At 37.6% G+C, this 24,338-nt stretch overlaps 2 protein-coding genes across 2 annotated transcripts in view; one reads left to right on the forward strand and one right to left on the reverse strand.

Annotated features, from left to right (window-relative positions):
* The first annotated feature begins 2,721 nt into the window (after positions 1 to 2,721).
* Positions 2,722 to 19,153, forward strand: gatad1 (GATA zinc finger domain containing 1). The gene is made up of 5 exons (XM_039736861.1): positions 2,722 to 3,178; positions 6,415 to 6,537; positions 10,868 to 10,927; positions 11,799 to 11,982; positions 18,128 to 19,153. The coding sequence occupies exons 1-5, from the start codon at positions 2,981 to 2,983 to the stop codon at positions 18,316 to 18,318; spliced, it is 756 nt and encodes a 251-aa protein (XP_039592795.1). The 5' UTR covers positions 2,722 to 2,980; the 3' UTR covers positions 18,319 to 19,153.
* Positions 19,154 to 21,615: 2,462 nt separating this feature from the next.
* The window catches only part of LOC120516029 (protein lifeguard 1-like), a 32,870-nt gene continuing 30,147 nt past the window's right edge, over positions 21,616 to 24,338 (reverse strand). The window contains exons 9-10 of the mRNA XM_039737455.1: positions 23,219 to 23,266; positions 21,616 to 22,946 (exon numbers count right to left, since the gene is read on the reverse strand). Coding sequence (XP_039593389.1) covers positions 22,797 to 22,946; positions 23,219 to 23,266 — 198 coding nt within the window. The 3' untranslated portion in view covers positions 21,616 to 22,796. The remainder of the gene's footprint in view (positions 22,947 to 23,218; positions 23,267 to 24,338) is intronic.

The following is a 24,338-nucleotide window of genomic DNA, read 5'->3' on the forward strand; positions in this document are numbered from 1 at the left end:
AGCCAGAACAATAACCTTGCACTCAACTCCAAGAAAACAAAGGAACTGATTCTGGACTTCAGGACAGTGGTCACCATCCCATGAGCATTAACGGTGTGAGGGTGGACACAGGCCAGAATTTCAGATTCTTGGGAGTCCATATCAGCCAGGAACTGTCATGGACGACAAACACGACAGCAAAGGCCAAGAAAGGTCTTCAGAGGCTTCACTTTCTGAGGAGACTGAAAAAAACACAACTCCCTGAACAGCTGCTGGTTAAGTCTTACAGATGCACCATAGAGTCTGTCATCACATACTGTATTATGGTATGGTACTCTGGCTGCACTTCTGAGAACAGGAAGACCCTCCAGTGTTTCATCAATGGCTCAGAGAATTACTGGCACTCAGCTACCATCCCTGGAAAGTATCTTCACTACCTGCTGCAGCAGAAAAGCAAAGAACATTTGTGGAAATCCAACCCACCCCGGCCATTGCATTTTCACTCCTCTGCCCTCTGGCAGGCACTTCAGAGCCCTGAATGCCCGCACTACCAAGCTGAAGAACAGTTTTTACCCCAAAGCAATGAGCCGATTAAATGCACAGCGATCTCTGCCCCTACCTATAGCAGAAACAATCACTGATTGAGCTGAACTTCTGCATCAACCACACACAGTCGCACACTTATACATGACTCACTCATGACCACTGCATTGTCTATAATCTGCACTGTGACTTCATTTATTATTTCTCTATTTATGCTTACATGTTTACCTTTACTTTTACTGTGTGTATATTTGGAATTGTTAGTAGTAACTGTGCTTCTCATAGTTTAATGTATACTTAATTTTATTGTCTACTCTTATATACTTTTATTCAAGGCATTTTTAGGCGATAATTCATTGTACTGTACAGTGACAATAAAGGTATCTTGCTCTTCTCCTGATATACATGGCATGCCATTAAAGGCCCCTTTACTTGACTAGACTTTTTTTGAGATGCTGTTAGGTCACCAAATAATCTTAGTGGACAAAATGGTATCCTCTCATTTGTAAATTTTCTTAAATTCTAAGATTCTTACACAAGAGTTCATACTTTTTTTTTATTATCTACCACTACCACAGTACCTGTATCCAAGTTGCATGAACCTGAACATAACTGACAAAAAATACAAAACGTCTGCACTAGTGTAAGCCAACCTACCTCTGGGCTATTCATAACAAATGTAATAATTTACTTCATGAGGTAGAAGTCCATAATAAACATGAAGAGTTGTGTCAAATGTTTCAAATATTTTTCTATTAAAGATTAAAAGATGAAGTGCTGCCATAGAGTGCCTCCATGTTTTGATGTTCTTTCTGAAAATAGATGATGCCATTTTAAGGTACACTCAAAAATAAAACAACAGGGTTGTTCACTTTATTTATCTAATTTAAGTTAATATAGCTTAAATAATCATGTTTGTTGATATTAGTTAGCTTTTCCTGGTCACATTGACCTAAATGTGTTAGGTGTGACATTAACACAATTAAATCATGTTAAATAATTTTCTTTTAACAGAAGCATAATAAGTTCTGGGGATTGTTGTCTTTACTCGCCCCTATTTTAACTTAAATTAACACTTTTTAAAAACTCGACATATGCTTATGTCCGTCTTCACTACACACAGTTAATTTAACCTAAAATAAAAAAGTTGTGCACACGTGACTTTCCTATATTTGCATAAAGACCCGCCCCTTTTGTTTCTTTGCGGTCCCTGGGATCCCCGCGCCTTTATACATTTGGAAATTAAGTTAGAAGTCTTTGGTAAAGTGAGTTTTTTTCCAGATTTCATACGTTTTGCCCAGTCGTGGATACTGATTTATGATACCTGCAGTTTATTTAGTGAAGTGTTTCATTGAGTATATTAATATTTATATAAATCTTTTTCTTAAACTTACGTTTTTCGGTACAATTCAACTTCTTTAGAAACGTATTTTAAGATTACACGATGCACTTTAATGGACTTCATTTGTCATATAACTGAAACATGTAAATTGTACAAAATGGACCCAAATGTTTTGTGCAGAAACGGTAATAGAATTACCATATTTGAACCTTTATTGAAACCAATTCATATTAAGTACAACCTGTGTAGTATGCTTTATATGACAGTTTTACAAAGTATTTAGTATCTAAATTATTTCAATTGTATAAATGGGGGGGCTTATTTTAAGATTACTTGATTCAGTTTGGTGGAAATTGGTCATACAATTGTAATGTGCACATCCTAAAAACTGGACCCAAATATTTATTTTTAGTGTAGGTAATTCTTAAGAACACAATTGTACTTTTGTAAAGAGCAGATGAAAGGAAAAAGAGCTTTCGGCGTAGAAAGTAAAATGAATACATTCAGACCTGACATTGGTGCGCCTGCGAAAGCCAGTAGGAGGCGTAAACTGACAAAACAAAACACCGCCTTGTGAATGGCTGTAAATAAATGTAAACTCCAGAAAGACTCAACAAGAGACAACAAAAACCGTAATGCTCACATGTAATTGTGTACGTAACGGGAAGACAGCGCCCATCTCGAGGGTTTCCACGTCGCACGTAGCCCGAATCCCACGAGAGAGCATTTTTTCCTCCAAACAGTAGGGGGCCGCCCGCGAACTTCTCGCATCGCCTCCAGTGCGTACCCGCGCTCCCTCTTTCTGAATTACGCCGACTCGGTGAGTAGCCAATCAGAAGCTACGTTGCTGACGGCCAGTCGTGTTGGAGCGTCATACGCAAGCTCTGTCAATGAACATTTGATCATTTGTATTGTATTGTTGCTCTTATGTTTACAGTATCTGTGTTTTCATCAGCACTTGCCATAATAGTGAGGTGCCAATCTCTCCATGATGTCTTTGAGGATGGATCTGCCTGTACATTTGTCGAAATGACATTTAGATATGTTGCGCAGGGCAAAACTGAGTTTAGCTACCTGAGAGGTTCGCATTGTTAACTTCAGTGGCAATCTGCGTGAATGGCAAAAATGCCGTTGGGCCTAAAGCCCTGCTGTAGCGTCTGTAAGACGAACTCTTCATCAATGTGGAAAAAAGGAAGCCAAGGGGAAATCTTGTGTAACAACTGCACCGGAAAGAGCAGCGCCCCAAGCAGTGCAGCTCCCGGGACTTCCTCCTCCACGTCTTCGGCGCAGCAGAACAACGGCGGTGGGAAGCAGGTAGGATGCACTCATCTCCTTGAAACTGCCGGTTGGCGCTTAACATTGTTAGCTGGTTATGCTGGATGTATTCTTGCTTCATTGTGTCTATGTTCTCTTTTGCGATGTACTCCATTAATAAAATGTCAGCGGTGTGTTCTGGACACAGTCTTGCAATATATTTTCAAATAATCGATTTGTCATTTACCGAACACCAGCTAAAGTAGTTTTAGATTCAGTCCACGTGAAATCAATAGCGCCTTCGCGACTACCATCTCCGATTTGTTTCATACTTTATAGAAATAGTGTTGTTTTTCCCAAAAACTAGTGTACCTCATTTTAGTTTTGTATGTCCAGCAGACCCCGGTGACCCTGTATTCGGATTCAGCGGGTTGGAAAATGGATGGATGTTCATTAGCTTCGGAGATTTGGAGGCTTTAAAAGCCGGTGTGTTACTAATTTTATTGAAAAGAAGGCCAATGATGTTTGTTTTTCCATCCGTTTATATCAACTGCTTGTCACTTCTCAGGATTAGAAACCAGAGCACAGTAAAAACACAGACGTGATTGCCTCATTGCGTACAGAAAGGTGTAAGTGCCATGCCTAATGGTTTGACACATGGCATGTTTGGAACCGCTTACAAACAATGCAAATGGCCATATACAGTATGAAAGGAACAAGCTTTTAGAGAGGCAGGATCGGCCCAGAAAATGACTGGCTTGAGATAATGTGGTCGGCCATGGGCCAGTTGGCTTTCATAATGTAATCATTGCAATTGTCAGCACTCATTGGTCAGCGCATGCTCCCAACCTTTAACATAGGAATAAGGGCATCTAGCGTGAATGATATTGCTTTTGTAAACCGTGGGCAGTGATGTTCCATTAACACACAAATCACCTGCAATGCCAAGATGACACTGACAAACATCGTGGCTCAGAAGCCTAGGTCAACCCATGATTCATTGTTTTCAAAGCAAAGTAGCTTCGGCAGACATATTTGTTCACAGTGCTGCTGTACCTGATGGCTGACTTGTTGGTAAGGTAACTGGCTGAACCTGCAGCATATCATATGACGTATACTATTTATTGAAGCAGCAATTGATACTGGCTACTTGCTAAGACACTGGTGCCTTATGCCATTACCTGACCCTGCACTTCAGTGCTGTGCTGAGCACGCCATAGATGTAGGTGGTGGTGTCTCGATGCAGGATGTGAGAGGCGGCTTTACCAGTCAATGAAATTCTGCAGCATTGTGATTGTACTGTATGTGTATGAAGGTGACTAACACAGACCATATATCAATGTTCCAGGGTGGCAACCAGGCAAGGTTTGAGGCTTGATCACATATCTACATTTACAAGATGATTACTGTGTATAGAGGTAACTTGCATACAAATGTGCATACTACAGGGCTAAAGCAGCCCCAGAGAACAAAGGTGTAGCGTGAACAGTTACAGTATGCTAAGTTTTATAAATCAGATATTTTTATTTTTTGGGACACACAATTTCCTATTTTTTGTCATATGCCCACTTTCTTGCTGCAATCCATGCAAGGTTTTATAAAACTTGTCAAATTTCCCCCTGGTGATAAAGAAAGTTCTATCTATCTAAGTTAAATTTGACCTGTGGAACGTGCTTGTATTGTTTATTCAGAGAAGAAAAACAGCCAAATATGAGTACACCTGCAGCTGCAGACCAGTAGGTTCTAATACTCACCGGTAGTCAACAAATCACCACACAAAAGTGCAGCGTTTAACACATCCCGCACTGCACGACAGCACAGCACTCGGCATCCTCGCTGTGCCATCTAAGAACCCTGCTGATGTGCCTTTCCACACGACTACAGCAGAAACAAAGACTTCCCCAGTGTTTCAAAGAGGTGGAAGTGATCACTGGGGACTGCAGATTCGATGGGAGGGCTATTTAATGGCGCTGACAAGGGATAAGTCATTCATCATAGGAGCAGGCATTTTATCACCAGTGACAGGGTCACCTGTAAAAACAGCAAGCCTGCAAAGTCACAAATAGTATTTCATCTACTGTGGCAGCGGCGAGCACTCCTTTCAAGGATAGAGCGCCACATTAAAAAAAAAAAGCAGCATTGTAAAGAGCAAAAGAACCCATTCTGGGCACTACCGCTGGCACTATGGTGTAATCACAGACCTGTGTAATGCAATTATTAAAATGTACCAATGAATTAATATGTGTACTTTATGTCTAAATGTCAATGTTTTTATTCTGCTAAACCCAGTTTTACAATTTAAACAAACCATATAAATAGTTTCTGAACAATGCAGATGTCCTTTTCTACCTCATTTGAAAGATTATGCTGTTTGTCCATTGATGTAAGTGGTGCATCAGTGATCATCAGGATATACATAAACGTTACTTGTACACAGCTATGTACTTCTAAAAGATAGCTAGCTATTTAAACATCATTTACTGTATGTTGTTGATTCACAGGTTTTAAAAAGTACTGGTCGAGTCTGTATATACACCACTACACACACAAACACCGTACCTTAAGGTTTACACCAGGAGTTTACCTGACCAGTTTCAGCTATAGTTTGCTTTTATGCTAATACTTCAAGATTAGATGGCATGTCTCAGAAATCACAATTGACCACTACAGTTCCCAAAAATGAAATCCTCCAACTGTTTGCTGTGTTTTGCAGATCATCAGTTTTGTTTGTACCGCTTGTGTACTTGTAGTTGGCAAGGGCCACATGAGCGTATCATGGCTGACGTACAGCAATTTGTTTGGCTTTCTTTGAAAGTTAAATGGCAACAGTGTATTGGTTTTTGTTCCAACTGCCAACACTATTATATGTTTTTTTAATAGAACTACTCAAACGGGGAGAAAATTCAGAGTTTTCTTTTCCAAATTGCGATATTGTTTGGTGGCACTCAACATTAAACTGCATTGGTTAGATACATTAATAATCTAATTGTTTAGGCAAACATCCCTTTTAAACATTCAAATCAGTACAGCATTTTACTGTTTTGTTTTCTACTTTTTATGTCAGTTTCCCCTTGGGGTTAATAAAGTATGTTGTATGTATGTGAAAAGTTGATCTTTGATTAGTTTGTTCTGGATTCAGTTTTTTTTTTTTTGGATGTGAATCCATTTTTTAGATGTATTCATTTTACTGTTACTATAAATTATTCTGATTTAGAATTTAAAAGTTAAAAATATGTATATTCACAGTGGATTTGTAACTTGCACTAAGTATGTGATCTTTTCTTCTATTTGCTTAGTCTAAACAGGAAATCCACAGGCGATCAGCTAGATTAAGAAATACCAAGTACAAAGCTCCTGCTTCTGAGAAAAAAGTTTCAACCAAAGGGAAAGGAAGACGGCATATATTTAAGCTTAAGAATGTAAGCATCTGATTAAACTTGCTTCTTTTTGATTAATATGTTCATAAGATAGTAACTGTAGTACTGCAGTTATCCACAAGAAAATAATGGATGACCCTGTATGGGTAAACTAGGTTCCTAAATGAATGTTTGGGTCAATGAATTTTGTTAGAAAAGATTTTTTGATAAAAAAAGTTATGATGACAATATAAAATATGTTCGTGGGAGAGGAGCTAATTTGTGTGATAAACCGGGGGTCATGTTTAAATATATAGTTAAGGTCTGAGCCCAGATTAATCAGAAATGTAGCCTGTTAATGGTCACCTTACAATTTACTGTTAACCTGATCTAACTACATGGGTTTGTATACTGTATTTACCACTCTTTCAATACCTTAAAATGGAACACTTATTGTTGATATTTCTGTAGTTTCAACATTTCTACCACCGTCTCATTTTTATACAGTCAACTTAATCCATTAATTAATGGTTATAGGAAGATGGAATTGCTCCCAGAAACACTGGATGCAGGGCAAGGTCCCAAACTTGGATGTGGTAGTAGTGGTGCTTAATGGATATAATATAGTACATTAGTGAGAAGGTATTCATCCATTTACTGACCTCAGTTTCAGTGGGATCTGGAGCCCAACAGTGTGTTATTTCAAAAACACTTTGTTAAGGTGTTTAAAGGATTGTTGCAACACTGCCTGGGATAACATACCTACTGACCCTTAAACATGTCAGTCATACTCTATATATATATATATATGCATTTATTATATAACAGGAGATTACATATGATGCAACCAGAATGAGTATCATAAGTATTACAATGATTGGAATTCATTTATTTATTAATCTTATCAAAATTGTTCTATTATCACTATCTTCTTTATATTATCATACTGGAAAAATATATATGGAAGCAAAGGTCTGTGATACGGTTTGCAAATTTGTTGCTAGAGGTTCACAAAGGGAGAAAATGAGTCACGTATCTTAAAATAGTTTTTTATTCCTAAGCTTTCAACAACCTTCCGAGTGTCATCATCATAATCATTTTCCTCTGATGATGATGATATATATAGCAGGATACTACTGCTATGTGGCCTGATCTACAATGCCAGTATCACTTAAACATTTGGAATTTATAGAACATAGATCGACAGGTAGATGGAGAGAGCTTTTTTGTCCCCAGGTGGAAATTTGGCTTTTTATAGAATCTCCGTAAATAAGTATTATTATATAATGACAAACAACAAACGCCTCTTAAATATGCACCAGAATGACTAAAAAGAAAGAAAAACTTCTGACTTTGCAGTTAGGTGTTATACAGGTATATTACCTAAATTATTAAGTATAAAAAAGAGTCTGCTCTGCACTTTTCTTATATAGTTCCTCTGTTATTGGACCAATCCAGCCTATCATTGATCTGCACAAAGAAACAAAAGTTCTCCACCTGACCCTTATACTCCTTCTCATCTCCTTTATCAATACACTCCATAAGAGCAAAGTCATCAGAAAACTTCTGCAAGTTACGTGACCTGGTGTTATATTTATAACCTTAGATGTTCAGAGTGAAGAGAAAAGGAGACAGGACTGTTCGCTGTGGTTCCGCAGTGTTGCTCACATCCATATCAGAGACACAGTCCTTGATTCTCACAAACTCTGGTTGACCAGACACATGGTCCATAATCCAGGACACCATAGGCTCATTCAGCTGCTTATGTCCAAACATACCTCTTAACAGAGATGGCTGGATGGTATTGAATGCACAAGAGAAATCAAAACACATAATCCTTGTAATGTTGCCAACTTTGTCCAGAAAAGAGCAAGCCTTGTGAAACAGACAGATAACGGCATCCTCCACTCCAGTCTTTGTTCAGTCGGCAAACTGCAGTGGGTCCAGGTGGCCTTTTAAAGGTAACTCATATAGTCCAGCACCAGCCTCTAAAAGTCTTTATCATGTGAGATGTGCTACTGGTCTGTAGTCTTCAGGTTAAGAGGTGCCAGCTTTCTTTGGAATAGGACCAATGCAGAATGTTTTACACTGCTGTTACACTTTTTGATAAAACGTGGAGTCATAATTGGCCATTCCAATTGATGTAATAGGAGTTGTTGATGCAGTAGGGATGGTGGAAGGGAGGGACTGGTCATTTGAAGAAAGTGGAAGTAGGAGGGAAAAAAACTAATAAAAAGTGGTTCAAGGTGTTAGCCTTGTCCACATCCCTTTCTAACAATTAAGCTGTGGATTGCTTGAATCCAGTAATTGTGCCCAGCCCGTTCCTAATATCCCCTCAGGTTATTCTGAGTTTATTTCCTGTTTTAGCTAAAACCTGCAGAAAATTCTGCATTCCTTTGACTTATTTTGGGTTTGGCTCTGAAATTCTTTAACTTCCACATTTTTCTAAGAAAAGCCCTGAAAGAGATTTTAAAATTCACTAAAAATAAACTGACTTACGTACAGCCACAGTTCTTCCACAGGTGATGGGCACATTCCTATTCAGCCTGTTAGTTGTGTATGGTTTGTTCTCCAGATTTTGACTTGAGGGGGACTTTGTTATTGACATGTCTTATCAGAAAAACATTACAATTTCAAAATACATCACCTTTTGAACTGTTGTAGAAATTTTAATGAAATTTACATATAATAGAGATGCTATTTAAATACTGGTAAAATTCCTTTACAACGAATATCTTTACAACGAAATTTTCATTACAACGAAGTATTTTTATGGTCCCAACAGTTTCCCCCATATGACTCAAGTCTATAGAAATCTCGTTACTACGAAATACGTTCAGCAGACTTGTACTTAGAAAATCTTTTTTGTCCTTCACAAATATGTGCAATTTTTCTCCACCTCTTCTGCTTTCTTCTTAGCTGTGTTCTTTTTTGCTCCTTGTGCATCAGTTCTCTCGGTGTCTAATTTTTCTTTTCATGTACACTTTCCTTTTCTTGCAGACTTTTCATAGGTTGAGAGAGTCCAGATAAGGAACATCTGTTATAATTAAGTAACTGCTGAGTTTACCAGATGTATTCAATTTTCCATTATTTTAAATTGAAAATGCCCCATTTGGTGACCTCGTATTTTTAATTTAGCATTTATTGAGACCTTCCGTGTAGATATCTAACAATGCTTGTATTCATAAAATTGCATCTGATTAATCTAGTTGATAATGGTCAAATTAAGTAATATTCTTTGGTATATCATTTGTCCTCATTGCATTTTTTTAAGAGTTGGAATTATAAGGTCTCATTTGGAAGGGAGGGAGATTTGATTTTTCTCAGGTACAGTTTATGTGTTTGTATTTGCAGTTAATATTTATTTCTTTTTCAATTGCACTCCATAAAAACACTGTTTCAGATAAGGCATCGGATTGTGTGTGTGTGTTATGCATTTCATTATTATTGTACATATTCTGAAAAATGATTGATCAGAAAAGTAAAACGACAAGTAGATAAAATATTTTCAAGGTATTTTTTCCCAAACTAAACTTAGATTTAATTAATAAAGTACAGTGATCCCTCGCTATATCACGCTTCGACTTTAGCGGCTTCACTCCATCGCGGATTTTAAATGTAAGCATATCTAAATATATATCACAGATTTTTCGCTGGTTCGAGGATTTCTGCGGACAATGGGTCTTTTAATTTATGGTACATGCTTCCTCAGTTTGTTTGCCCAGTTGATTTCATACAAGGGCCGCTATTGGCGGATGGCTTAGAAGCTACCCAATCAGAGCATGTATTACATATTAAATAAAACTCCTCTATGATATACGATGTGCTTCCCGCGCGGTGCTTGATTGTTTGTTTTTCTCTCTCTCTCACTCTCTCTGACTTTCTCTGCGTCTGACGAAGGGGGTGTGAGCAGAGGGGAGCAGAGGGGCTGTTTGCCTAGAGGATACGGACGCTACTCTAAAATATGCTGATTTATCGGCGGTGCTTCGGCATACTTAAAAGCGCGTATTGATTTTTTGATTGTTTGCTTTTCTGTCTCTGTCTCTCTCTCTCTCACTGACATTCTCTGCTCCTGACACGCATTCCTTTGAAAAGAAGATATGTTTGCATTCTTTTAATTGTGAGAAAGAACTGCCATCTCTGTCTTGTCATGGAACACAGTTTAAACTTTTGACTAAAGGGTGTTATTTCATGTCTAGAGGGCTCTAATAATTTTAAAAGTGTGGGAGAGTTTATAAGGGCTTAAAATATATAAAAAATAACCATACAAACATATGGTTTCTACTTCGCGGATTTTCACCTATCGCGGGGGGTTCTGGAATGCAACCCCTGCGATCGAGGAGGGATTACTGTAATTCTAAAATTTCATTTTGTTTTGTTTTTCTTTTTCCAGCCTATCAAAGCACCTGAATCTGTTTCTACAATAATCACGTCAGAATCATTATTTTATAAGGTAAAATTGTGTTAACATATCCAGAATAAAACAACTATGTATGACCATTACACAGTTATTGTTTAGAATGAGGCATAAGAACTGGGGTAACCTCTCAAAGGAGAGCTGATATAGGGATGTGATTGGCAATTAGGGATGCCACAAGAACTTATACTTTGGTACCCCGTTGATACCAAGATTCCAAAAACATAAGTCTTTTTTTAAAGTATTAGTACTGAATGAAAGTTTGTACAAAGCAAACTGATATCCGAGAAAGACATGAGTCAAAACTACTTGTAAAACTGATACACAGTTATGATGATGATATTAGATTTGCCAAAGACTAAATTTAATCAAGTATGTTTGTATTGCATTTGATTTTTTTAGTGTTTGAAGGATTATTTAATGCACATATGTGAATAACTGTTTTTATTCCTTCTGTTGATTCATTTTTGAGTTCAGTTATTTCAATTATGGGAAGCTGTGGCCTATTCTAACAGAATCAGGCACAAATCAGGAACTAATTTTGAATATTACAAAGTACAGTCACTCATACGGAGGGGAATGAAATTGAGTACCAAAAGGAAAGACTGAGCAGACACATTGACAACTCCATATGAGCACATTCTTTCTGCTGTAGCTGTGGTGTGGTCAATTATATGAATGATTATTTTGGTAATAATGAAAAATATTTTATAGAAATAAATTCTATTTTAATTAGGTTATAGTAAGCATTTTAACTTTAAACATTGCTCATTAGATTTATTTTAAAAGTATTAGTTGAATACTTTTTTACAAAATTAATGGAGCAGAGTCACATATTAAATATTAAGATGCTGTTTACGAAATTGTTTTGTATTACATTTAACTTCTTACCGATTTATCTTTAAAGGGAGTGTATTTTCAGATTGGAGATGTTATTAAAGTCACTGATGAAGATAATGGAAGACCATACTATGCTCAGATCAGAGGATTTGTTCAAGATCAGTACTGTGAAAAAAGTGCTGCTTTAACTTGGCTAATTCCTACAAACGAGAGCCCAAAAGATCAGTTTGATCCATCAACATACATTGTTGGTAAGTTCAAGTGGTTTGTGGCTACAGTCTGTAATCATTCATTAGAGTGTGTTGATCTTGTAGGTGTTAGTTTCAATTTCCACATTTGTTATTTATATTTTCTGCATTTTACCATACAGTCATGGCCGAAATTATCGGCACTCCTGGAATTTTCCCAGAAAATTGTTGCAATTACAAATGTTTTGGTATACACTTGTTTATTTCCTTTATGTGCTTTGGAACAACACAAAAAAAACAGAGAAAAGGAGCCAAATCTGACATCATTTCACACAAAACTCAAAAACCGGGCTGGACAAAATTATTGGCGCCCTCAGCTTAATATTTGGTTGCACGCCCTTTGGAAAAAATAACTGAAATCAAGCACTTTCTATAACCATCAACAAGCTTGTTACAACTCTCATCTGGAATTTCCGACCAATCTTCTTTTGCAAACTGCTCAAGGTCTCTCAGATTTGAAGGGCGCCTTCTCTCAACAGCAATTTTGAGATCTCTCCATAAGTGTTCAATTGGATTTAGATCTGGACTCATTGCTGACCACTTCAGAATTCTCCAGCACTTTGTCTTCAACCATTTCTGGGTGCTTTTAGAGGTATGTTTGGGGTCATTGTCCTGCTGGAACACCCATGACCTCTGACGCAGACCCAGCTTTCTGACACTGGGCCCTACATTGCGCCCCAATATCTTTTGGTAGTCTTCAGATTTCATGATGCCTTGCACACAGTCAAGGCATCCAGTGCCAGAGGCAGCAAAACATCCCCAAAACATCTTAGAACCTCCACCATGTTTGACTGTAGGTACTGTGTTCTTTTCTTCGTAAGCCTCATTCCGTTTTCTGTAAACAGTAGAATGATGAGCTTTACCAAAAAGCTCTACCTTGGTCTCATCTGTCCACAAGACGTTCGCACAGAAGGATTTTGGCTCCTGAAGTACATTTTGGCAAACTCCATTCTAGCTTTTTTATGTTTCTGTGTCAGCAGTGGGGTCCTCCTTTCATTTCGTTCAGATGTCGACGGATAGTTTGAGCTGACACTGTTGCACCCTGAGTCTGCAGAACGGCTTGATTATGTTTTGAAGTTGATTGGGGCTGTTTATCCACCATTCGGACTATCCTTCGTTGTAGTCTTTTATCAATTTTTCTCTTCCGTCCATGTCCAGGGAGGTTAGCTACAGTGCCATGTGTTGTGAACTTCTTGATTATGTTGCACACAGTGGACAAAGGAACATGAAGATCTCTGGAGATGGACTTGTAGCCTTGAGATTGTTGATATTTTCCACAATTTTTGTTCTCAAGTCCTCAGACAATTCTCTGCTCTTCTTTCTGTTCTCCATGCTTAGTGTGGCACACTCAGACACACAACAGAAAGGTTGAGTCAACTTTCTCCATTTTAACTCACTTCAGGTGTGATTGCTATATTGCCAGCACCTGTTTCTTGCCACAGTTGAGTTCAAACGAGCATCATAGGCTTGAAATAAAACGATTTACCCACAACTTTGAAAAGGTGCCAATAATTTTGCCCAGCCCGGTTTTTGAGTTTTGTGTGACATGATGTCAGATTTGGCTTTTTTCTCTGTTTTTTTGTGTTGTTCCAATGTACATAGAGGAAATAAACATGTGTATACCAAAACATTTGTAATTGCAACAATTTTCTGGGAGAAATGGTGCATTTTCTGGGAAAATTCCAGGGGTGCCGATAATTTCGGCCATGACTGTATTTATACTGAATTTGTACACCAGCCACTTTAGTGTGTTCATTTCAAAAATACCATTAGCGGGTCATTTTTAAAGAATATTTATTCAAATGGATTGTTGAATGAATTAAGTATCATTTATATTATAAATTTCAGTTTTGTTAAATTTTCTCTTTTTGTTTTGTATTCTCTTTCTTTCAACATTAATGTTATGCAAGTCATATTCCATTATTCAGAGTCGTAAGAACAGTGTTATTGATGCTCTTTTTACAAGCCATGGAACAAAGTAACAAAATTAAACTAATCATTTTGCACTTTAAAATACCTATTGAGGTACGATTTCCAAACTTTAAACATGTAAGGCTTTTGGAAAAGTCTTCACAGCCTTGTGTGAACCTATGTATTTTTTCAGACTACACTAGAATTTTTTTCAATGAAAGATCAGTTAACATAAATTTTAAAATTATTTAAGAATAATAAATTTTCACCATCTGTTGTGAATTCAAGGGTACTCCTTAATATTTTTTAGTTCAGAAAAACCAATTGCACAGAATGAATCCAAGGACTGTTTTATTTGAGGCAGGAGAAGGGAGACTTTATTCTATGTATTTGTTTTTTGGTATCCAAATATTTATGTATTAAAATTTAGTTCACATCATTTTGACTCTGCTTGTCATTCAGCAGTGTCAGATTTTCTGCCTTCTGTATGCAACACAAAAATAATTATTTAAATTCGGTTAAATTACTGCTTTCAGAATCAGAGACAGAGAAGAACAGATAATCAGTTGGTTGTTCATCATGAAAACTTTGTTTTCTGAGAACACTTTTTACATCATCTTTGATCACTTGCTGTTTAGCTTAAACTGAAAACAAATTGCAAAGTGGTGCAGTTTTTCCCATTTTGCCAGAATAGCTAAAGCAGTTTAAATGTTAGTCATCTGTGCTTCAAGTCTTGACACAGTTTTATTTTATAATAGATAGGAATCACAACTTCATTTTCTTTTTAAGGCACTAAGCAATAGTTTGCATTTACTTTGTGCTTAGATCGATCTTTGTGTTTCAAACTAACATTCGGCCACAAACAGGATCCCTCTCATAGAAGAATGTAAAAGGAGTATCGCCATTTTATTTCAACAGATGGCAGTTTTATGAAATTTGCAGACTTGCTATAGTATTTGCCAGCCTCTTACCGCTATCTTAATATAGTAAAAAATAAATAAAGTTGAACAGCAAATGGCAATGACATCCTGTAGCACTGAAACACATGTTCACTAAATACAGAAACACTATCATTAATTCCTTTGTGTTTGTTTGTTTGTTCCCCTCTCTCAGTTTACACATTCTGTCATATGAATGTAATATTTTGTAACTTGCTTAATCCACTTTAGGGTTCCTGGTGAAACGTGAGTGCCATCCATTTAGTTTCTGTAACTCTACATGCAATACCTTTCAAGACTTGTTGAATTTGGGGTACAACCGTAGAGTGTCTTTGTTGAAATTACCACTTGTCTCCTTACAAACCTGATATTCACCATGGAGATACAGGTCCATTGTATGAGTATATGTTTGTACTGCTTGACAACTTATTCTTTTTGTGAGGCTTTATGTTTTACACAGTCACCCCAACCCCAAAAATCATTGACATTCTTAGTAAAGACAGATACGTTTTTTTTTTTTTTAAAAAACAAAAGTCGTCTTCTGGCGAATTACCTTAATTTCACACTGAAAAAACATTGCAGATTTAATTGAAGTAAATAAATATTTTTAACAAAACCACATGGACATCACTAGAAATTCTTATGAACAAAGTGTAATTGAACCTATGTCTTACTCTTTTATGTTGATCTTTTTTACGTTTGTAGCTTTCAAGCAGTAATTCATTACTTCCTGTGCCAATGAGATATAAAAATGAAGTGTCACAGAGGCCAAATTCCCTTTTTCATCCATCAACATAGGAGAGATAAGAGAACACACAATTCAAATGAGAGAAAAGTGTGTTGACCTTCGTAAGTCGGAGAATGGCTATAAGCAATTGGCACTTGCCTGAAAAAGCTCATATCTTAATTTAAGGCAATAATTAGCATTGGAAAAGGCTGGAACTTTGATTGGAACAGTGTTCTATGGTCAGATGAATAAACATGTTTGGCAATAAACAGTCAAGGATGACCACAACTGTCAAAACTGGTGGACATTGGGTGATGATGTGGGGCTGTTTGTTTTGTTTTTCATCCCCTCCAAAGGCCCTGGAAACCTTGAAATTCCAAGGGGTTTAAAATTCATTTCGAAACAAAAAAGTGACAGTAGGTTGTTGTTGGATCTTCCAGCAGGACAGTGGTCCAAATGTTTAAAGGAACACAAAATCATACTTGTGCCATGGTCTTCTCAGTTCCCAGATCTAAATCCTGTTGAATACATGTGGGTTAAGCTGAAGAAGATAATGCACAAGAGAGGCCCTAAGACCTTGTATGCCTGGTGCGATTCTGTAAAGAGGAGTGGACTTAGATTCCATGCTCTATATTCTCCAACCTTATAAGATGTTATTGGAGAAGACTCGGCGCTGTTTTATTGGCAAAGAGAGGTTGTGCAAACTATTCAATGCAGGAGTACCAATAATCATGGCATGTATGGATTTGTTAAAAATCATTATTTCTTGATGAGGAATTATTTTTTCTCAGAATAAATTGATAAGGTTGGATTGCTCTCATTTTCTTCTTTGTGAGATTAAGGTGATTCACCAAAAGGTGAATTTTTTTATAACCCTTTTTTACCAGGGGTTCCAATAAATATGGAGGGGACTGTATGTGTAAAGGCGATTGCTGATCTCGTCACCTGAGCATGTTATAATTACAATTACATGCTTCCTGATGGAACTGGTGCCCTCATCAGGCAGATGTGTCTCTCTTCTGCTTCATAAGTCCAAATCACCTCATAGCTGTGAGTGCTCAGTGGTTGTTAGCTCTCGCACACTCGCTACTCGCTACTCATGACTTAAGACCTGACCTGTTTAATTTTGGTAGATGGTTCGGACACTGGTTGGACTGAGCCACTGGGCATATGAATCTACATGACTGGCTGTTATGGGAGCATTCTATGACTGCCTCCGACGTGCTAAAGTTCTGTACATGAAGTCTGTAGCTGAAGATCGCTGGAAGAGTCATGTAATTTGACAAGGCCTTAAGTCTCATTTACAAGAACAGGTCATTTTAACTACAACATTAGTCCATGCAAGTTTGATTTGTATCCATCCATCCATTATCCAACCCGCTATATCCTAACTACAAGGTCACGGGAGTCTGCTGGAGCCAATCCCGTCCAACACAGGGCGCAAGGCAGGAAACAAACCCCGGGCAGGGCACGCACACACTAGGGACAATTTAGGATTGCCAATGCACCTAACCTGAATGTCTTTGGACTGTGGGAGGAAACTGGAGCACCCAGACGAAACCCACGCAGACACGCAGGGAGGACCCGGGAAGTCTCCTAACTGCGAGGCAGCAGTGCTACCCACTGCGCCACCGTGCTGCCCCATTTGTATTCATCTTTGCTTCAAATGAATTGCTCTTAGTTTAGGGATCTATCATTTTATTTATCATATTGCATCTTATTCCTTTTGTGCCTTGATTTGTACTGCTTAAATGAATATGGCTTGCTTTTTGATTTGGCTTTAATTTTACTAGATTTTTGTAGATCAGTATTACAGACTCCTTCATTAAGGTTTATTTTTAGTGTACTTCTAAATGTGATAATGTTGACAAGGCTATGAAGAGATTCATAAGTATAGTTTTTAAAAATTGGCACATATTAAAATAAATGAAATCCATTAATTTAAACACATTATATATTTATTTGTTTCTCTCTGTCTATGTTTATTGTACTTTCAAGTTAGATACTATAGGTAATTATTTGCACAGGAAGTTTGTTCTTGCACCCTATAAACCCCTGTTTTTGACATTTTTGACCACTGAATTTAGAAATTATTTTTCAATGTCATGCCAACTTAATAGGCCATTTAAATGGCATTTTCTGTTATACTGCAGGAATCTGCTTTAGCTAACAAATTAGATGGAATCGAAACCTCGCGCCACAGCAGCCCTTCTTACAAATGATGACACATTGATGTCTCTGTGCAAAAAGATATTCATTCTACGATCACCTCGTCAGTAATTGTGCAATCATTGGGAAGTTGGCTTTCCAAATTCAGATGTCTGCCATTTTCAAAAATATACTTGCATTTATTAAAAAAAAAAAGAGGTGATATTTCTTATATTACTTTACTCCAAAAATATGCAAATGAATAAACTGAAGGTGGATCTGTATGATTTTAACAAATGCCTAGCTTATACAGTGAAGCCTGGTTCACATAAATTGCTCGAATATTATGGTTTTAAGGCAGAATAACCAAATATATGTTTTTATTATCTTCGTAATTTTATTTTTTTCTTTTTATTTTTTTGAGGCCCAGAAGAAGACTTTCCCAGAAAAATGGAATACTTAGAATTTGTATGCCATGCACCATCAGAATATTTTAAGTCACGATCATGTCCTTTTCCTACGATTCCTGTTCGTCCAGAAAAAGGTTACATTTGGACTCACATTGGACCAACGCCGGCAGTTGCAATCAAGGAGTCCGTTGGAAATAACATTTAGTGAGCTGCGGGAATGAAAGCAGACTGACCCAGCTTCTGATTATGGCAGAATTCCTGTTTTTGACATTTTTTTATTTAATTCCACAGTTGACGATCCCTGACAGGTACATAACTTTATTTTTAGATGAAGAGCAGAACTTGTATATTTTTTAATATTACGGTTTTTTCTGAACTGGCTTAATCGGACCTTAACAACTATTTTTAAAATTAAACAAATGAAGCTAATTTTTCAATTAGTCTTATGAGTTTTCATTCATCATATGATTTGTAAATAAAAATATAATTAATGATGTATTTGATATTTGTATTGTTTACACGTGAACTACCTATTCTTGTAAGTCGTGAGGCTGTTTGCCTGTCATAAAGCACAGTCAGTTTAGATCCAACACAGTCGTCGGTCAGACTGGTCTTTACTGCTTCAAATTGGGCTGAGTAAGAGTGCTGGCCTGTGCTGCGTGCCACGGAAATATTTAAAGGCCTGCTGGTCAGCGAGATGATGTTCTGGTCCCATATTGGGATTCGAAGGGAATTCACCACAAAAAATCGCAACAATCAAAAGTTTCATATCCATGTCTTTGTCAAAATGTACTTTATCTACATGAGTTAATGAACAAAACAATGTCATTAAATTATTTGAATATGTTTGTATAGTAAGATGTACATTTAAAATCAGTTACGTTCTGATTTTATGTAAATGTAAAATTACAGCTGTTTGCCTTGAAATACATTTTGGACAAAAAATGAAATTAGGTTATTTAGGTAGTTTTGCATTTAACAAAAACAGGCAGTTTTTTATTATATGATATTGTTTATTAAATAATTCTGTACATACTGTACATCCTCTTGGAATTATTGTAATATAACAGCGCCTGATAACATGCAGTGTGTTTCACACTGAAAGGTCCTAACTTTGTCTCAATAACCGTCTGTTTTTTCATGAACTCATTCTTTGTTTTCTCTAAGCAATGCAGAATTGTCGGTATCATCTGGACAATTTTTGGTAATATATTGCTCCTTTAAAAATATTATCTTGAATAAGTTGTGTAACCCATCTATGGGTCAAATGTTTAAAAAGGAAAAGTATAAAACTGTTGTATTGTTTATTTGTGCCTATAGTAAGGTGCTATATAAAAGAGTCCCTCATTGACGAAAAACAATCCGTTCTCATGTGACGCACACATCCTTTCATAATTCCTGGATAGAAAAGTAGTACAGAAAGACATACTGTTTGATGTTTTTGGATTGACAGATTAAATGGAGGTACAGGAAGATTTTTAGTCCTAAGAGTTGCATTGTGCTGTAAATTGACCGCTTACTAACATGAAATCCCCGTTTCTCTGTCATTGCCCATCTCCTTCAAATCATTGAGCAGCTTCATTCCTGGCCAGTCCGTATGTTTGGTTTTGTTTAATCGAGCCTCAGCCAATCCAATTTCTTCTCTTTTTCTTTTGGTATGCAGTCCGTCCTCGTCTTTGTTGTCTTCCTCGTTCCTAGTAGTAATTTTCCCTTTGACCATCTTTTCTTTTGTTATTTTCCATCCGCTACAATTCCTTCATCTGAAATGCCTCTCGTCCTTCTTCAGTTTCTCAGCTCTGCTTTTAGAGCAGGCTTGTCCCAGAGATGCATGGACACCTCCATAGTCATTACCATCGTATATTCTGTTGTTTTCTCGTTATCAGCTTTTCTTTTCTTGAACATTGCAGAGGAGTAGGAAAACTACCAGTAGCCTTGGGACCAAAATGAGCATCGAGTGAAAATATTAAGTCAGGGCATAAAGTCTAGTGAGAGAACGTGTGACTAAAACAATGTATGATACATCTGCTTACACCTGCAGTAACGTGTGGTGGGAGTTGACCACATTAGAAAAACGGGTGTAAACAGGTCACATTGTCAGAAGTGGACAGTAATCACATTTAACATAAGTGGAAACATGAGTACGTCTTCCTTCCACATACAGCAGCCAAGTCAGCAGAATCAGTTAGGGCCATGTCAGCCATCAGGCAAGCTGTGGGTGGGTGGTCAGTCCTGACATCTGTGCAGCTTTAAAAAAATAAACACAATGGCGGCAGCAGCAGCAGGTGTGGAGTTGACCTACCATCTCCCTCATGATGTTGTTTCTTTGTATCAGTATACTGCTGCTGGATTATGTGAATTTCCCCTTGGGATTAATAAAGTATCTATCTATCTATCTATCTATCTATCTATCTATCTATCTATCTATCTATCTATCTATCTATCTATCTATCTATCTATCTATCTATCTATCTATCTATCTATCTATCTATCTATCTATCTATCTATCTATCTATCTATCTATCTATCTATCTATCTATCTATCTATCTATCTATGATGGCATCATGCTGAAACTCTAAAGCTCTTTATGGCAATGCGACGTGTCAGCTTTTCACTTTTCTTGTTGGCTTATTACAGCCCACCAGTTACCATTCTGGACGCACATCCAGCATTATCGTATATGGACACAGTCTATATAAGAAGCACACATTAGAGGTGGTCTTTGAGAGTACTAACAGTCGTTGTGGGTTGTATGTCAACTGGTGGCCAATTACGTGCCTTCAATTCAGAGTGAATGTCAAACTTTACGATGGCAGTTGCTGGATATCATCACTTTATTTCAGCATAAGGATGTTGGGATACATGACCAGTAGCACAGGGAATGACAAATGACGAGACCTTATAATATGTATCCATGACCATTTTAAATTTTCAAAGTTTTCTGGATTCTGACTGCAAGTTAATGTTGTGCCTGACATGCCAGTGCCTATATGAATGTTTTCCAGGTACTGCAGCCTCGGCCCTATTTTCCTTTTTCCATCCTGTCAAGACTTCACACAGATGCTCCTTTCTTTTGTTTATACTGTCCAAGACCGCCATGGTGGTTATTCCTCATGGTTGCGTTCTACAGTGGCATGCCAAACTTTGGGCTTAAAATGTGTGTTACTGTGAATAGCTAAGTGAGCAGAAGAGGAACTGATGATCACCAAAAGGCATCAAGTTAAAGAGGACACGTTTCTTTTCAGCATTTTGTACAAAGATTAGTGTATTGTTTTTGTTTTGCACAATTGTACAATGAAAAAAGGAAATGAGCATCAGGCATAGGTTTGAGGACCCCAAGATATTTGAGGTCTCAGATAACTTTTCCCAATGTCTCAGCCCTTCATTATCTCCTTAGGGCTGTGGCTTGTTCACAGTCAACATTAGGAAACCCCAAGTGATGCAGATTGCAAAGCTGAATTTATAAATTCTCTCACTGCTCACACCTTGTCCTAAACAATCCGCAGCCATGGGCTCCTCTGAGCAGCTGTCTACCACTCTGAAAAATACAATAATTGATACTCCCAAAGCCGGAGAAGGCTACAAGAAGACAGCAAAGTGTTTTCAGGTAGCAGTTTCGTCAGTTTGTAATGTTACTGAGAAATAGCCATTTCCAGGAATGGTGGAGATCAGCTCCTCTTACATTTGCTTAATTAATCTTTTCGTTTTTTTTATCTTTTTCTGCTTGGAAATGTCAGGTATGATGAACACACAGAGTTTCTGTATAATAATTTTTTTATACTTATTTATTGTTTTACATGCAGGTGATGTTAGCCGCCTGCCCCCCAATTCTACATTTCAAGATGTCTCTCCCTATCTGCACAGTGAACTCCTGCTATCTTATCAGCTCCTGTTTAAAATGCATTGGTGCCTTTTAGGCGCTTCTGCAGGAATCTCTTTACATTTAATCATTCATTCTCACATCAGCTAAATATGGTTCAGGATCAGCAGCGTGGGGTGCCAGCCCATCGCAGGGTCCACTCGTGTACGTCCAGTTCTGCATCACCAGTCCTCCTCATCCGCTACACGACTTTGGGAGAAAAATCCCACATGGACAATGTCTGAAGGTGGGATTCAAGCTCAGGACCCCCTAGTCATCCACTGTGCTACCCATTTAGACACACAGTAGAACAAAAACGAATAAAAAATGCTAGTATGACAGAATACAATTTTGTTTTTTTTCCACTTTGAATTTCTTTTATTATAAATCTGATAACTTAGCACCGGCGACCACTATTTAAATAAGTTAGTTGTATTTCGTTATTCATTTATTTTAATACTGCGTGCCTGTTTTGACAAGATCGACCACAGATTGTTTGATAACGGCACCTTTACAACAAATCTCAACTTCAAAAGTTGCTCTTATTAAACAGAAATTTCAGTGGAAAAGAACGTGTAATTATTTACATTGCATTTTACCAAAAGGTATAAGCTGAGTTGGCGGATAGTCAAATAGAACTCACTCTTCTATTTTAGCTCACTGTACATTATTGAAGAATTCATTTTTTCCCATAAAGTAAATTTTGAGACCCATAATTAGAGCTGTTTAAAGAGTTAAGCTCGCTGTGCGTGACGACCGCTGAGAAAGTGTGGTCAGTTTGTGACAGAGAAGCCGACCATGGGGAAAAATTATTACGATTTCCGTTTTACTGGGACATTCCAATTATTCGCAGTAGGAACAGAAACAGGTTTATAATGTCCAGGTAGAGGTTCAGGGCAGCAAAGATGTACTCCTCGGGGCTTATGCTGTACTTGTGTTTTCCTCCCAACATCAGCTGAGTGTCTAAGACGAGATACTGCAGAAAAAGATAAAACGAAAAACTTCTTAACCTTTGCTGTCATTGTTTATGCTTTACACTTCTCACGCTGCCTTCATTTACAACTGATTAGAAAAGAAGATGGAATTTCATTAATAATTATCAGAATTCAAAAGCAAACACACGACCAGCTAACAAAAGATCCAAAATATTAGACTCGATCAAGTCAGAAGATTGATTTTTAAGGCAGTAAGATTTTTATAAAAAGTTCAAATACTTAAAATGTTAGGAGACAAGTAAAGTTTACTTACAACAGCAAAGATTAAGGTCCCGATTGCAGAATATACGATGGACAGCCACTGCGGTGGAGAGGAGAATGCGTTAGGACACTTATCAGTTAATAGTCGCCATGCCAGACGGAGAGAACGTGCAGACCCCTTCACTTTCACTACACATCGTTGTGTTGGAGATTCAACCTCCTTAGCGTTACATTTTTTCTCAAAAATCATGTAAAAAGTGTTGCATTTTTTAGTTTAAAAAATTACATTTTTATTAAATCTCATCTACTGTTCAAAGTCAGAAGTGCTGATACAAATAATAATAATAATAATAATGATGAATGATAATATGAACAGCACACTACACATGTGCGAGTGACGTGAGTGTCTCGTTTGGATTCCCAAAATCGCTTTTGGTTTCACTGCCTGAAGACAGATTCACTTCATCGTCACTGCACATGAGAGGCGTTACTTATGAGACGCCATTATGAGGCTAGGAGAAGACGTGTCTACACCGTTGCCTGGGTAACGGTGGGGCCTGACGCTTATGCAAGACCAGCCTATACCATTGTCCAGGTAGTGCTGTTGGCACTTTTACAGCCCAAGTAGACCTCGGGTTTTATGCGAGACGTGTCTATTCTGTTGCCTGAGGGACATTCGTGACTAACGCTTTTAGCACTGTTTTTACAGCCCAAGTGACGCTCGGGTCTAACACTAAGGAGGTTCATTATAAATGGATACATTTGCCATGTTTGCCCCTCAGTCTACACACACTAACCCATAATGTCAAGATAAAAACATGTTTTCAGAAAGGTCTGCAAATTATTAAAAATATAAAACTGAAAAGTCTCATTTATGTAAGTATTAAGTTTTCAGAGCCTCTGCTGTGGCAATCCCAAATTGTTGTCGGGTGCATCGTGTTTGATTTACGTATTCTTGAGATGTTTCCTAGACCTTGATTAGAGTCCACCTTTGGCAAATTGACTTGAATTGTTTCAAACCTTTGTGTATGAGGTTATACAATTCTCACTGAAGGACAAGAACCAAGCCGTGAAGTCCAAGGAACTCCCAGTAGAGCTCCGTGATAGAGCGGTGTTGAGGCATAGATCAGGATGAGGGTATAAGTCCATTCTAAAACTTTGAGTGGTCCCAG

The sequence above is a fragment of the Polypterus senegalus genome, chromosome 15, assembly GCF_016835505.1.
Source record: "Polypterus senegalus isolate Bchr_013 chromosome 15, ASM1683550v1, whole genome shotgun sequence".
Taxonomy (NCBI): domain Eukaryota; kingdom Metazoa; phylum Chordata; class Cladistia; order Polypteriformes; family Polypteridae; genus Polypterus; species Polypterus senegalus.